The 17,425-nt window shown below is 36.7% G+C and overlaps 1 protein-coding gene across 3 annotated transcripts in view; it reads right to left on the reverse strand.

Annotated features, from left to right (window-relative positions):
- Positions 1-17,425, reverse strand: part of ROBO1 (roundabout guidance receptor 1) — a 952,396-nt gene that overhangs the window by 6,884 nt on the left and 928,087 nt on the right. For all 3 annotated transcript variants that reach the window (XM_003783918.2, XM_003783920.2, XM_003783919.2), the window contains 3 exons: positions 13,602-14,008; positions 10,149-10,301; positions 2,804-3,112 (listed from right to left, as the gene is read on the reverse strand). In XM_003783918.2, coding sequence (XP_003783966.1) covers positions 2,804-3,112; positions 10,149-10,301; positions 13,602-14,008 — 869 coding nt within the window. The remainder of the gene's footprint in view (positions 1-2,803; positions 3,113-10,148; positions 10,302-13,601; positions 14,009-17,425) is intronic.

Here is a 17,425-nt window from a genome sequence, read left to right on the forward strand (position 1 = left end):
AATATCTGTGAATTAATGTATTATCTGTCTGTATGTCTCTCTCTTTTATGACAAGCCCCTTGAGGTCAAGGTTCATGCTTACATGTAAATCTCAGAACTTAACACAAGTTAAGAACTTAACACATGCTTAATAACACAGTAGATGTTACATATGTAAAAATAAATAGAACTACCTGAGGTAAATGTTAGCAGAAGGATCAGACTTTTAAGTCTAAAGGTCTACTTTTCTTTATTAAAAATAACCATTCATCATGAATGTAAATCAGGGTGGCTCTTTGATTATAACTATGCAAATTGAATTATGAAGGTTAAAAATTATTGCAATGCATAGAAATGATCATTCAATGGCATATACACATAGGGTTATGATTCAAATAAGAATTTTGAAGAGCAGGACCTGTAAACAACAATTGGTCAATGTATGTCAGTGCTCAGTGCTTTCCGTGAAATAACATTTCTTGCTTCTGGACTAATAGTCTAGTCTTAGTTCTTTAGTTAGAAATATTTTTATAACATAAAGGACAACTTATTAAATTTCTGATGATTGATTTAAAAAAAAATTTATCTCATCATTCTTATTCTACATACAGCAAGGTCTTTCTAGGTTTTTAAAAATTTCTTCCAAGGAATCCCACCTACTTTAGATGAAGTCTTCTTATGAGCAGAAAATTGGTTTAGACTTTCTAGCCAGATAGATGTCAAACAATTTACATCATCACATTCTATTTATGAATCACTGTTTGAAACACAGTCACTATGAGTCAAAAGTTCAATGCCTGATCAACTTTGGCTTAACTGATAAAAACAAACTAGTAAGTCTTTCAAACTTCGGATAGTGGTGATGTCACCAGAAACTTTGTGGTCACAAAATAAAGGTCCTGGGTGTGAAACACACAGCTTTACTTACCATTTCTTTTTTATGTTCATGCCTGGGTTAGTTGAGGCTGCAGTCACAGCACAAAGTGAAACTGCCCTCCATGTTGAAAGGAAGTTAGCTAATGACCAGAGGTCCACACCTTTCCAAAATCTCTCTGGTACAGTAGTGTGAAGTGCCCTGTAACTGTCTACACAGTATTCCCTTATCACTCTTTCCTGTCTCCTCCACCAACTACCATCCTTTGTTCGTATCTCTCTCCTCTTAAATGGTTTCCTCTTGATATTCTGTGATAACATTAAAATTCCCTATCCTGAAAAATTTCCACTGATTTGGCCTTCCTGTCAGAGTCTGTCCCAACCTCTCATTCTCATCCCAACCTTCTGAGAAGACCTTATGGTCGTCATCTCCCTTTCAAAATTTCCATTCATTTTCCCATCCCCCTATAATCTGGCATCTACTCAGACTACTGTACCAAAACCAGTTCATGGAACACACAAACCACCCACAAACAACATAATGTAAAATCTTTTTTTGCACCTGAGTTTACATCCAATTTTCATTACTGTGTCATTTTATATATCTTCCCCTTAAAAATTTTCCCACTCTATTTTTTTCTAGAATACTTAGTATTTTCAATAACTTGCATATCTTGATTACTATATCTTGGGGCCAGGCAATCTCAGTTTCCTTGGTAGAAAGTTCGCTGTCTGCTGTCCTCGAAGTGTCACCACCCATGACTAGTGCTATGCTAGTGCGGGCTCAGCATTTTACTAGATTCTACTGACTTCACATTGGTAGCTGCAAATTAGCCATTTGGGGAGTATTTAACAACAGAAGTAAGCATGTGTCTACAAATTAGGGTTTTGTTGTCTTTTCCTCCCAGAGAACTGATTGCTAAACATTTACCAGCATATCAATGCTGATACTTTAGCCTTTTTAATTCACACAACTACCAGTCTGTGCTGTGGGTTTTGAAACGCACTCTGTACTCACATTCCTTCTTTCTCCTGTTCTTTAATCCTAGTTCTCTAAATTCTTATTAATTTTTGATATATCTATGTTCTTGTCAGTATATTAATCCATTCAAAGCTTTTTCTCTATTTTTTTCTACATAGGGTAATAGGTTAATTGTGTTCTACTAGTCATACAGGATCAGCTCATCAACACTGGAATAATTTTCTTTTGTTTGCTCATTATTTCAACTTGCCATTCTATATTCAGTTAGTCCCTGAGTCCTATTGGGCCTCTGTCTGAAGCACCTTTGTATGTTGTTCTCGCCTTCTCATTTGCACTACTTTAATCTAATGCATTCATATTTTATTCCTAGATTGTTACTGTAATGTTCTGATATTTTCTTTTCTTTTTTTTGAGATAGAGCCTCAAGCTGTTGCCCTGGGTCCAGTGCCGTGGCATCACAGCTCACAGCAACCTCCAATTCCTGAGCTTAAGCAATTCTCTTGCCTCAGTCATCCAAGTAGCTGGGACTACAGGCACCCACCACAATGCCCAGTATTTGTTGGTTGCAGTTGTCATTGTTGTTTGGCAGGCCCAGGCTGGATTCTGCCAGCTCTGGTGTATGTGGCTGGCACCTTAGCCACCTGAGCTACAGGTGCCGAGCCAATGTTCTGATATTTTCAACAACCTGATTCTGTTCTCTTCCTCCACTCTACAGTACTGTCAGCTATTTTTCTAAAACACAGAATTGATTATAGAATTTCTCACTCCAAATTCTTTGCTGCCCATATCATAAATTTCAGTGAATTGGAATGAATGGTTTTAAAAGTATTTGTGCAAACACCTGTCTTCTCCATCAGATAGCAAACTTCTTAATCTGACCACCTTTCCTATGGTGTTACAGCACTTAACTGTGTGCCTTGGCAAACATACGTTCTATCTAGCTTACTTGCAGCTTGACAAAATTAGTACCTTGGATGAGATGAGTCTTTGCTGATGGAAGGTCTCGTTTCGCTGCCTTGTTTCCTCGTCCTTTCGCATCATTTTGCTGTTCCTGTGCTTCTCTGAGATCACCTGGATTGGTTCGCATTTCAGCAACTTGTCTTCCATCCAATACTTCTCTCCCCTTGTAACTGCCTCCTTTTCTGTCTGATGATCTGTCTGTTCTTGCTTCTACAGGAGGGAGTTTTGGCACCATTACAGGACGTACCTCCAGCTGTGCCTTGGACTGAACAGTGGGTGACTTAATGGCAGGCGGTGGCACTGGCGGAGGTGGCAGATCTAAAAAGAAGTATTTAAAAGACTATAAAAGTCTGCCTCTTATACAATCTTCAAATATTAGGTTTACTATCGAAGTGACACTCAACGGTGAGCTTGTGTACCTTAAAGAACTAGAACAATCAAAGATAGCCAAGGAAGAAGAAAGGCAGCTGTGTGAGGGGCTCTCTCATCTAGCACAGAAGTACCGAACGGTAGAGCTGGGACCTTAACTGATTGTCCCACTGCTAGGATAGCTAATACGGGGCATATGTATGGTAACTTCCATTCCCCTGACCAGGGGAGACCTTCCAACTGGTTTCAGGATAACATTGTTGGTCCCAGATGTATACCCTTCCTCCCTCCCTCCCTCAACAACCACTTCAAGTTGATTGAGGTTAGCACTTGAGTTGAGACCTATTTGCTATCTCTAATCTAACCTAATTCCCTTCTCACTTTGTAGATAAGGAAACTCAAACACATAGACTATAAGCTATTGTCCAATCTCAAAGCTAATTATAATAACAATCTGGGCTAATGCCCTTAGATTCACAATTTCCGGTTCAGTGTTCTTCATGCTACTCCATCAATCAAATATTTATAATCTATCATTCATTGATAAGATCTCTTCACTCTGTATGTGAACACAAAGGTTTTAAACCAGACAGTCACTGGTATAAATATAAATTAATTTCTTTTATACATATATATTACAGTTATGGTTATAGCCATGTAGTAATATAACATGGAATTTAATTTCTTGTTATCAGATATACTTCAGAGTGAAAGTAGGCATACAATTTGATATCTAGAAAATCTATTTCCTTTAATCAGTGTTACCTTTTAAAATGACTCTAAATATACTGCAGGGAGAAAAGAAGTATGTATCCTAATAATATTTGGTAAGTTAGTAGGAGAGTATGAATAGATGCTAAGTTTATGTGTTACAGCTACAGTATGGAGGATGTGTTAAAAGGCAAAGCTTTGCTTCACCAGGTTAAGTGGTCATAAATTATAATAGCTCACTCACATAATTAATGATAAGGCATTCAGTGGTATTTGTGCCTGCTCAGATGGGTAGTAGAAGAGGTGCTTGAGAGAGATAAGGAAGAAAAAACATCATTATTATTTAATGATCAATGGAATATAGTATGGAAGAAAGAATCTAAGATGACTTTTAGGATTTTGGTCATAGTTGACTAAGAGAATGGTGGTAACACCACTGAAGGTATGAAATGTAGAAATGAGAAAGTGATGTACTGGTAAAGGGGATATGAGTTAAGTTTCAGGAAAGTGAGTAAGAAGAGCCTTTGGAATATCCAGAGGAACGATGTTCAACAGGTAATCGTATGTAAACCTGCCCTTCCAGAGAGGCCAAAACCAGAGACAGAGATTTGAGACTTATCAGCACAGCTGTGCTTTTACTCATGCCTTTAGAAATGGTAATGTTTTCACATTTAGACAGTGAAATGTAGAATCAACTAAAAATCATAATGTGAAACATCTTTTAAATGTTTTGTATTATAAAATTAGCCTCATGATTTTCAATTAAAAATATGTAAACATGGTACAAAATGGTTTGAACTTGAAAGGATAACCTCTTATATCTTATTTCCATTTCATATTGTCAATATTTGATTATGCATAATTGTTTGAATAGTTTTATATAGTTTATCCCTCAAATCATTTTTATACGTAAAGTCCTTGACTCATGTTAAGGATGATGTAAAATGGACACATCTAGGGTTTTACGTGGTGCCTATCTGCCCATCTGTATGTGGTGGCCTGAAGAAAGTACCAAATACAAGCACGGTATTGACATAAGTGGGGTTGGACTTTTCAACTAACCCTGTGGCTACATCTATTTCCATATGTGTACATACTGCTTTCCCTCTTTTCTTGGAAAGTTTGCATAACGTTCTGTTCTATGAACATCTTTCTTTATTTAGACAATCCCAATAGTGGAGTATTTAGTTTGTTTCCAGATAGTTTCCTATAATTGAAGATGGGCTGCTATCATTTACATATACCATAATGAGAAACTTTTAAATAAATATGATAATAGAGTTTTGAAGATTTTTACTATAAAAGCAAATGAAAGGTCCTAAAAAACATTAGTTTTAGCCTAGCATTTCTCATTCTTTCATATATATATATATATATATTTTAAATGAATGAAGCCTTTTTATGTTCCACAAATAGATATACATATTTTGAAACTAATTTTCCTTTGATATTATATGATAAAATTGAGGCATTAGAATTCCTTATATTAGTCTTTGAAAGCAGAAGGCTTGAGTTGCCGTCTTACTACCAGCATTTTACTTAGGAACCTATTACAAAAAGAGATGTTTTTTTGGGGGGAGGGGTTGGTGGTTTTCATGGCTTACCATGTTCTAGTATCATATAAATAGACTCACTATTTTAGCTCAAATGATGGCCAAAGTACAGCCAACAATACTAATTTCCTCCTGATTCTACAAAATCAAGTTTTTTTGTCTTGTGACACAGATTACCATTGTCACTAGTGAATGATTTTCCTTTCTTTGTAACTTTAATAGACTTTTCAAAAACAAGACATGAAAATAAGTACTGTGGGGAGAGTCATCCATCATCAGATACTTATTTATTAAAGATAAGAAAAAAGAGTTAGAAAACAGGCTGTACTGAGTAGCCTAAAGCCAAAAGACAGACTTACGGCAGAGTGATTCTACACTGAGACTGTGTCTGGGACTGGCTGTCAAAGGAGGAGGAAAGTCTAATTTAGGACATACCACGAAGCAGAGAGAGGGACCGTAGTTTCATTTCGGCACTATCTGCTTGCTATAAACTTAAATTGCATTGCAAACACAGGTTATCAGGAAGCTGATGACTGCCACTACCATCATAAACTGTCTGGGCTTATCAGATATCAGGGCTGATAAGCACCACTATCATAAGATCATATAATGTCTTGGGAATATATGATTCTTGAAACAAAATCTATTAGATAGACAAAATCTATTCTAGATAGGTGAGGTGCTATCTACAACACAGATTACAGGAGAAGAGAATACATGGTATTAATAATTTTCAGAATTCTATACTCCTAAATGTAATTGTCACTGTATTTAACTGACAATTAGAGGTTACTGAAGCCAGGTTTAATATCTTATGTGAACAGATTGACAAATACATTTTTTCTTAAGTGTTATAAAATGATTACGAAGTCAAACCCAGGATCATTGTAGTATAATACAATTTTGTATTTCACATAGTGATAAATAGTCCTTTCACCCAATTCATACCACGAGGAGTATAAATTGGATTTAACAAATAGGACTGAGGGCCTTTTTATATAGAGTTTATACAGTCATTAACACCCATTCTTCACATAAGACTTTAAAATTAACATTATGATGCACGTAAAGTAACACATCAGAACACATGCACTCGGACAATTTTTCCAGCATTAACTGAATATAGAGATTTAGCACTCTATTTACTTAACTTTTTAAGGTCCTAAGACCTTGTAATTTATGATAAATCAAGTCAAAATAACATCATTTCACAGAAGGTGGTGAATTTATAGTTTATGAAAAATAGAGCTGAAGAAATAATATAGATTAGGTTTTTAAATCAACTATGTAAATGTCTCAAAAAGGTTGAAAAGAGGGGTGGGGAAGAATTGAATAGAAGGTGCCAGAAATGCACTCATGCTTGGCTTTAACTTGGTAAGATGGACTGTTAAATATTCATAAATTTTAATCCTATTCTTCTTCTGGGTTAAATTTGTAAGAGGCAAATATTAAATAAATAATTAGAGGCCGCCTGTCTGTGTGACTGCGGCATGCAGCCCGCTTTGCATCGAGGACTTCCAGGGTGTTTTTGAGGCCTTGTATTGGACGGTAGAGCAAGGCATGGCCACAACGTCACGCCTTAGGGGCTAGGGAGCTGTTATGGGTTAAATCGCGTCCCCTCAAAATTCATATGTTGAACTCCTAACCCCCAGTACCCGAGAATGTGACTGTATTTGGAGTCTTTAAAGAGGTAATTAAGTTAAAATGAGGTCCCTAGGGTGGGCCCTGCCCAACATAACTAATCTAACTAAAAGAAGAAATTCGAACACTGATAGAAGATCATGTGAAGACATAGGGAGAAAACGGCCATCTATAAGCCAGGGAGAGAGGCCCAGAAGGAACCAATGCTGCTGTGAAGGAATACATTTCTGTTCTCTAAGCCACTTAGTCTGTGGTACTTCTTGTGGCCACCCTCGCATGCTGATACAGGGGCTGACTAATAAGGATCATCGCAAATTATTGGCAAGGATATCGCAGACACAGAGAGCCATTCTTCATCCTTTATATAGTTTACAAAAAGTCTGCAGAGGAAATTCATAAATTGAACAAAATTTATAAGGAAAAGATGCTACAAACTCAACCCTGATACACCATATTCTGGACATAGTTCACGTAGGTTTATTGACAGTAATCAAATTCATCCATGATGGTCATTACATTGTACTCCTTAAAAAGACAAAAAAAAGTACGCAAAGTCTTCCATGTTTTACTAGTACGTTTAATTCACACTGTAACGATTTGGAGCTCTTTAAATTCTTCCTCCCTCTCCTTACTCCTCTTTAATAAATTGCACAAATTTCTCAAAAAATGCAGTATAGTAACTTGAGAAAATAATTTCTGTGAAATAAGTTAGGGTATACTTTAAGATAACTAGTAAGGTAGAATTAAAATGATCCTGACATAAATGAATGTTAAATGCCTGAGATGATGGATACCTCAATTATCCCGATTTGATTAATTCACATTGTATACCTGTATCAAAACATCGCATGTGCCCTGTAAAGACAAACAACCATTATGTACCCATACTAAGATAATATACATAATTTCTGTTAAAATGGCTTTTGTTTCTACATTATGATCACTGCTTTCAAGAGTGTATTCATGTCTTTTATTTGATGCATTAAGAAGCTTCTGCATTTATGATTTCAATTAATTAATATTCATTATGAGATAATGTATAAAATAAGAAATAGTCTTGTTATGTTTTTCTTATACCAAATAGCATCTACATAGAATTCAAGATGTGTTAGTATTATAAACATAATTAAAAAGTGAATGGTTATCAAAATGTTGAAAGGCAATAAATGCTGTAATCTAAAAATATCTTTAGTCATTTCTCCATTTTATCTATTTTTTTTTTACTTAGAGAAAATAATTACTGGCTTCTATATTGCAGTGTATACTGTGATGACTTTGCATAATCACTTTCGTGAAATGAGTAATTAGAATCCAAGTAATATTTCATATTAACTTTTGGCTTTACAGTTATTTCAGTGTAGTTCTTTGGCTATTTCTTAAATTAACTAAAAAAAGTTAACTTGAGTTTTCCTCCTTCAATTTAATAGTTCCTATTCAAAGATTAGTTAGAATTAATATTTAATTATTAAACACTGCAATAAATACTCTAGAACGTAGACTAATAAATATAGGTATCAATTTCCAAGCACAGTATAGTGTATAACTGTAATACAATATTCTTTATTTTACATCAATTAAAACATTTTTTTAAAGCATCAGTCAATGCCAGAATCTCCTCCAAACAAGTATAAATAAGAGACGGGAAGACCTACACAAAGCCAGATTTCCCCCCAAATATATTCAATTCAAATGTGTTTACATCCAGTCTTCATGTCTGGTCAGTTTTCCAGTTAGAAGCATTCTCTTCTAGATAATAAAAATTGATAAAACAGCTATAAAACTTGAAAAATGCCATTAGAGGGGTGCCATAAATGTAAAATTGCCAGTAGAGTTTGGGGATTTACACCTAGTGTTTGTCCCTACACAGAGGCAAACATGCACGAAGCCACTGTAATAACCCTTCAGAATCAGATAATCTTCTGACAGCTCAGTTTCACTGACAAAGAGTCCTGGGCAGAAGCCAGGAGGCCCAGGTGCGCTGTGTCACGCCAGTATTTAATGTGGTCTAGTATCAGATAGATGCTGGGGAGAGAAAATACTCAGCATAAAGTACAGATAATAGCATGGACAGCTACTCACTGCAAAATTACTCTTGCTCACCATGCTGTGAGCTTTGTATTAAATTTTTCTGTCAAGTGGCAGGAATCACAGGGACAAGTACCTCAAAAACCTTCCCTGCAACCTTGGATAAGGATCTATAATATTAGGCTTTCATATGATAATGGAAAATGATGCCCTTTTTGAAAAATTGCTGACTGGTAATGAAAGTCGTAATCAGATTGCAGTTGCAGCGGACCAGGAGGTGGGGAAACTGTGCTGGCGACACCCCCTTCTCCCCTCCGCCCCTTTTGCAAATTTAGCAAACTTGACAAGATGGGTGAGTCTTAGAGAATTTATCTTACATGAATTTCCAACAAAGCCCCTGGGGTTGTTTTATAAGATGAGACGGTGGCGGTTTAATAAATGCTGGGCCACCTGAGGCACTTTCATTAGAGGCTTTCTCTAGACAACATCAGGATCCTGCATCATCCTCCCACCCTCTCTGGCGAATGCCGGTGTTCCCTCTTCAGTGCGAATCAGCAGTATACGTGAAGGCATGAAGGAAGATGATTCCATTTGCCTTTGGGTGTCCAAAATCACTGTTTGTAACACCAGTCTAGTTATAATTAATATTCAGATGGGTTTTATTTGAATGCAAAATTGTAAAAAAAAAAAAACGGGGGGGGGAGAAAGAAAATGAGGATACTTGGGAGGATTTATCAATGACTGTGATAAAGGTTAAATCTCAGCTGTGACTTCAACCACAAGAATGTCCATACATTTGAAACTATAAATATCCTTTCAACAATACTAAACTTCTACATTCTTTTAGTGTTTTAAATAACCAGCTTATTAAGAAACTGAAAGAGGAGGTGACTGATAAGATGGGGAAGGAGATCACTCCTGCAAGTAATAAGACGCTGACTGTTAATACATTTTTAATGTAATTTCTAATGTCAGTGAACGCATTTTCCAGTCTTAGAGAGGCAGGGGACAGAGGCGAGATTCATAGACGTTTTCATCCGTTTCAATGGACTTACCATCTGTGTAGGCTTCTCTGCGCAGATGTCCTGGCTGGTGTTTTTGTTTCTTGGCTGGTCTGGTTTTCTGCATCACAGCGGCACTCATGTTGCTGTCTGTAGACACAGGACTTGTGGGTCTGGGGCACTGAGATGCATGAAAATGTCGGCGGCCTGAGAAGAGGAAATCAGAGCCAAACACATCAATGAATTTTAATTACCACAAGAACAACAAAAACAAAACATTAAAGCTACAAACAGCCCTAATTAAAAAAAAAAGAGCTCAAATAAGCTCTTCCAATGAATAATAGGCTTTTTGTCACACTGCTTGTGCTACCCCAAAGAGAAAACACACTGAAATCATTGTCACTTTTTTTTTTTATTGTTGTTTTTAACCATAATTGTTTTATTCTGTTAAAGGTCGTTATACCTATTTCTTAAAGAAAAACATGCCGATTATTTTTTCAACCAGCTTTCCTAAAATGTCATTCTTGATGAAACATAGTAATTAATTTTGTGTTTATATAGTCAATGTTTGCTGCTTTTCAAGAGGAAGAGCAGAGTTCTTAAAAAATTCATGTTCTAAGAACAAATGGTCCTACTGACATCCCTATTTTAATTAAATATATATTTATGGTACTCCTTGAAGGCAGACCCCTACTATCTGAATATGTTCTGAGGTATTTTCTTTAGATAGTTTGAAATGGATTTAGTTAACTCATTTGAGTGTGCCAAAAGTTACATCCTTTTTCTATCTCATTATTTTTGCCTATTTTAGATACTTAAGGTGACACTCCTAAGATTTCTGTTTTTGGTGGTGGCAGCAGAGTTTTTATTGTTGGTTTTGGGAGGAATAATTTTCCTATGATCCAGTGGGAACTGGATTTACTAATCAGAAATATATTTGGGGACTTTCAAATTCTTCGGCTGTCTTACACAGATGTTGTATTACAACAGTTGCAAGGTATTTAATGGCAATGGATTGGCACAGGAAGGGCAATGGAATGGCGAGCTTACTGGAGCTGTGCTTGACCTTCATTGTTTTGGTTTCTAGAGAGTTTTTAGTCACAAATCTAGAACTTTCTATTGTGCCACAAGAAACTTCAAATTGACCTAGATAATGTGACTTTCAGCTATAAACAGGAGTGGCCTCCTGTAGTGAAATCAACAGATTCAGAGATGCTAACCGAAACACACTGAATTATAGACATTGATGCAGTAAAGGAAGAAGCAATGTTGATCGGATTATTCCTTTATTTTTAACTTCAAGTCACATGACAAGCACCACCATGTCCTAAAAAGACCAATGTAACAGAAGCCAATGTATGTTTAGTTCATTAGAATTGTGAGACAAATAAAAACAAGAGTGCCACTAAATTACAATATGATAAAATATTAAACCAAACTCTCCTTAGCTATGATGGAGTCTATTATAATTAAAGAGCTACATAAGCTAAGCTACATATCCATGAAAATAGAGAATTAGGGCTGAGACTGAACCCATTATTCATTCTATTGTGTATGACCATCAACTTCTCATAAATCCTGAGGCATAAGGTCATTTATAGATGAATTTTCAAGATAATTCTGTGTTTTGTTGACTCACTGAACTGAAACACACTCTAAATGCAGTCTGAGGCTTGGCACCTGTAGCTCCAGCAGCTAAGGCGCCAGCCACATACATGGGAGCTAAGCTGGTGGGTTCAGATCCAGCCTGGGCCTGCCAAACAAAATGACAACTACAACCAAAAAATAGCCCAGTGTTGTGGCAGGAGCCTGTAGTCCCAGCTACTTGGGAGGCTAAGACAAGAGAATCTCTTAAGATTTTAAGGTTGCCGTGAGCTGTGACGCCACAGCACTCTACCCAGGGTGACAAAGTGAGACTCTGTCTCAAAAAATTAATTAATTAATTAATTAATTAATGCAGTCTGAAAGCAGCAGCTTAAGATGCTTAACTTCATGCAATTTTCTAACAGAAGATTAAACTGTAAGGGAGAAACAAAACTACACATAAAGTTAGGTGTTATTTATTTGTTTTAAAAGATAATTAGGTTTGCATAGTTTATTACATTGAACAGCTACTCGAGGGCTATAAAGGATATTTGAACGTCTTGAATGCAAACCTGGTGAGAATAAATATACATTCAACAATAATAAGTGGAGAGATACTAGACATTTTTTCTTGCAACACATTCTTGATAAATAACACAGAGATGACTTCATAATAAAATTTAAATATTCTGTGAATACCTTCTATGCTGATAAAAAAAAAAATAGCCAACCCAATATCCGCACAGAACATGGAAAACCACCAATTGGTAGTTATTAAACTAAGGCAAAGACATGTCAAACAACAAAATACCAACTATCAATTTGTTGTGATGATCTTTTCTTTCTCTGATCTGTGTCTCTTTCTTGCTGACCATGTTATTTTTGTTATTCTGCTGTAGTATTTGTATTTTCTTGGCTACCAGAAATGAACACACTCATATACACTCACATACACACACACCCCACATATGCACATTACTTATATACATATATACACACACACACAAATGTATATGTGTATCTACTCAATCCACAGAAATAGAAATCATGATAAATGAATGTTTTATATTTAAGATTTTAAAAATTTCTATTTGCTTTCTAAACAGGGTTCGGAAGAAGAGGAGGTAAGTAAAAATGTGTTAAGATACTCAAATGGCTCTATAGTAATCAAATTTAGGCTGTGTAGGGACAAGGGAAAGCAGAAGAAAATAAAATAAGACTTTGGATTAATTGGCTCTCCCAATTATTAAGTTGAAAATGTTTACTTTAAGTATGGAATATTTGTGCTTCAAAATGTACGCACGTTACACACATCTTTATATCTGCCTAATTAAGTTAATATTCTAATTTGAAAGCACGGGAAGAGAAAAGGGATTCAGGAGAAAAAGCCCATTTTCCAGTAAGTGGCCCGTGTGGATATTTACTATTTATTTTTCCTGGAGAATTTCAAATTAAATGGGATAAGAGCACTATACCAATACATTTTATCTTGATGACTTTTGACATTAAAGGAATTATATGTCGTATACATTTAAAAATGCAAACTTCATTTAATTAACTGTATTATGGATAGCTTAAAGAAATGATATCAATTTGCTATGGCTTTCCAGAACATGAGGACCTCCCTAGGTGGCCCTATCAGTGATAGGAAGTGGGGAGCTTCCTATCACTCCTATTATATAAGATTTTTTTAAATCAAAGCGCAATAGAAAATTTTGAAAGCCTTGTCAAAAAAAGAGAATAATCCAACTAAGTCAAATTCTTGGACCTCGGTTTCCTTAGGTAGCAAAAATATGAATAAATAAATAAAGACTGAAATGACAGTCGTGTTTCATATGGGACACAGATCATAGGAGAGAATCAGCAACAGCCAGATCCACGCCACGCTTTCCTGTCCCGCCTGGAGACCCGGGTGTGACTTACCGGCTGCGTCCTGCATCTGACGCCGCGCCACTTTGAGACCGGCATACTCAGCTGCGGCCGCCACTGCCTGGGCAAAATCAGCATCAGTGAAAAAGGAGCCGTCCGAGGAACTAACGCTGGAGCGTCCGCTGGAAATGTTGTCCTCCTCTGAGGCCGAGCCCCAGCCATTGATCATGGATCCCGTGACAGAGCTCTCGAGGTCCCCGACACTCGAGGCAGGGGTCTGCTCAAGCCCACGTAACAAAAGCCTTCTGGTTTGCATCTTGGCCACTTCCATGTCGGCCTCGTCTTCTTCTTCTTCTGGGGCGTCTGTATCCATGTCGGAGACAAGGGGGCCCGAAATGTAGCCGTAGGTATGTGGCGGGGAAATCGGCCGTGGGGGTGGGGGGGGACTCACAGGCTGTCGTCTGCAAGAAGAGGAATGAACAAGTCTCTCTCAGCTCATTATTTAAGGCAGAAAGGACAATTTAACCAAAAATCCACAGGCACGCTGATTCAATCTTTGCTTCTGTTGAATTAAATTGGTCAGAAAAGCAACTGGAAATCGAAGCCTGATTAAGCTTGATTTTATTTTGAACTGCGCCTGTCAAGCAGAGGCCCTCCCGAGGCCACCTATTGACTCAAGTTTAATAGAAATATACTCAGCTCTCTATAGTCTTCTTATGTCTTATCATTTGGATTATGCTCAGTTAAAGAAGGAGAAGTAATACTTATTTTTGGAGCATAGGCTTATGTATTTATCCTAAAGTGTTTCAAATATTACTGGCAGTTTATTATTAAGAAGACAATGAACAGTGGTCCTGAAACAGTTTGATCTATAAACATGTTTCTGTCTTTTTCCTTCATTGCCATTCCTATTAGTTCATTTCCAAGCAAATGAAGTCATTTTATCTTGACTATAAAGGGTAGAATTTCTTAGGATTAAAAAACATTACACATTCAGCATATGACACAATTTCCTTTAGATTTTACCCTATTTTTTTTAAAGGTTATGGTAGCCAAGAACAATGTTTCTCTAATTTGCTCACTTACAAAGTTCCACTAATGTTATTAGCTATTTTAAACTCTACCATGTACATTCTTATTCTACCTGACACAGCGTTTAAAGGTGTTTTTTCTGATGTTTTGGAATTCATTAGGAACCAAAGCTGAAAACACAATGAAGTAGCATCCACAATGTAAGTCCACAATAGCTGGTTTCAACCATCTCCTCACAGACTTGAAGGACGCCACCAATTGAAAGCAGTCTTTCCACTCACACCACCAAGACCACGAACCACAGTGAATATGAGATGACTGAGAAAGTAGAAAGCATGTAGACCTCAGTGGAAAGAGGTTACTCCTAAGGAAGAAGAATACCAAAAGGTACTTCCTAAATCAGCAGAGTGCCTGCAAGAAGGTGATTCCTGCTTGAGGACTGCTTGGTAAGGGACTTGATCTACAGTCCCAAGCTAGGTTAGAGAGAGGACAAAGTGGGGGACTCTCAAGTAGCAAAGGGATGGCAATACCTCATCAAACTCTGCACTCCTGAGACATAGACAGGTGGATTCCACACACACCTGCCAACCTGAGCACTGGTGCTGGTGATGTCTTTGGCTTGGGAGAAGAGAAAAGGTACAAATGCCACCAACTGGTAGTCAACATGAAGATACGTCTGAATCATTCCAAAACTACAAATGACTACAGATACTGCCCAGGATGGAGGCTCTCATCTGTGGGGTGAGTGAGTGCTGGTGCCCTCCACCTGCTACTCTCATTACATAGAGTACAATGAGATAGAATAGTCAGTAGAGTTAACTAAGAAGAAAATTAGATCTTTATCCAGTTTCCTTTTTCTGTTCCATCTTTCCCACCTCCCCACCTAGGAGAATGAAGCGGAAAGAGGCAGGAGGATGAGATAGGTGGTTAAAAGCAGAACATGCCCCCTTATGCCATTCCACGGTAGCCACGGACAAGTGCGTTTTCCAAAGGCTGTCTGGGAATGTGTGATTAAGTTTTAAAATTAACAAAACTGGGTCTTAAAAGAAAACAAACAAAAATAAACATACAGGATCTGGTCCAGATTCCACTAAGATTAAAACCATATAGGGTTTGCTTAAAAGATCAAACTGAGATCAAAACCATGCAGATCTGGTAAAGATCTCTACAAAAGAGAGAGAAAAGTTAAGTTCAGTTTTGAAGAAAAATGTTTACTGCTTTTTATCCCCAATGAATTCAGACACTTCAATAAGCCTGTTTCATTAATGTAAATGGAAAATATTAAAAATAAATGATTATGAAAATGCTACAATTAACTCACTTAGCGAGCACTGATTTTGTAGCTAAGCACAGTTTACAGTGTTAACTCATTTAATTCCCACAACAACTTTCGGAATTACTTTTTAAATTATTGTTTTACAGAAGAGGATATTAACATTCAGAGCAATGGAAAACCTTGCCATAGTCGCCACAGCTAGTGTATATCAAGTGTAGAATTGGAAACTAATTTTTATTTCCAAGAATGGCATCATTACCCACGCATGCATAAATGTAAATACATATTTTATTATGTGTGTGTGTGTGTATAATTGCAAGGAGAGGAGAGATATTTGCCACGTGCAGATGCATTAAAAACTCTACAAATACAAAAAAATCACATTACATTGAAAAACTGTGTGTCTATGTACACATATATGTGTGCAAATGCATATTGTTACGTGTGTCCATATATGTGATATATACACACTCAGAATTCTTCATTGTGATGCAGGATTTTTCATTTCTGGGTGGTTTTTAATGTGTCTGTGTGTGGCACCAGAAGAAATATGAAAAATGTGTCAAAGCTGAAGTTATTTAAGAGATTAAAATGGATAATCGTTTCAATATGGAGTGTATCCTACCCACAGGAGGAAAACCATTGTTTCATTCGGAATGCAATAAAACACCGCACTTAAAAGTTAATTTACAGCCTTTGTCAGCATATGTATCCAAAATACCACAAGAAACATCTTTTAAAAAAGACATGTAAGACTTTTTAGCATAAAGGGAACAATTTTGCCATCAATAAAAAGACGCAGAATGGCCAACTTCACTATGAAAGGATGCCAGCATTGTTGTGTTTGGATAATTCACGTTCTCTACAGCAAAAATATCTTCATGTTAAACAAGAGCTGGTTTTGAACTACAACCACCCTGTACAAATGTTGAGGAAAGACAGAAAAATGTATTCAAACCATCTGCAAATAAGGGAAGCCCGGGGAATGTGTGATAAACACGTACAGTTTGAAATATGTAATATATTCTATTTGAAAACAAAAAGCTATTTCAAGATGCTGCACTCGAGTGAGACTTGTCGCAAATGAACCTCAACCCTCTGGATTTCTCCCCCTGAGGGGTTTCAGCATCTCCTGAAATAATGTACCAGAGTCTGACTGCGAATCACAATACTCTAGGCTCCTGCAAAGATGATGCCTCCATAGACATGTTCAGAGAAAAAAGTAGAATGATGTCATTAATTTATGAAAACGGGTTTTTATATAGTTCACCACATTGCATTTACCAGGCAAAAGACAAAAGGGGGAAAATGCATACCTTCGAGATTTTTTTCTTACACTGACTGGTGCGTAGCCTCAGTGATTTACTAACTGAGCTCAATGATTTACAAATTGAGCTAACTGTTAATGATACAGTTAGCTCAATTTGTCTATATTAATAAGATATCAGTAAATTTCTATTGCATACATGAAAAATGCTTTTTACCTTTGAAGAGATTCTTACTAAGTATGAACTCCAGTAAACTTTAATTGTACCAGACACGTGGATACAACATATGTGCATGAGTTTAA

The sequence above is a fragment of the Otolemur garnettii genome, unplaced genomic scaffold (genome assembly GCF_000181295.1).
Source record: "Otolemur garnettii isolate 467f Iridium unplaced genomic scaffold, OtoGar3 scaffold00009, whole genome shotgun sequence".
Classification (NCBI taxonomy): domain Eukaryota; kingdom Metazoa; phylum Chordata; class Mammalia; order Primates; family Galagidae; genus Otolemur; species Otolemur garnettii.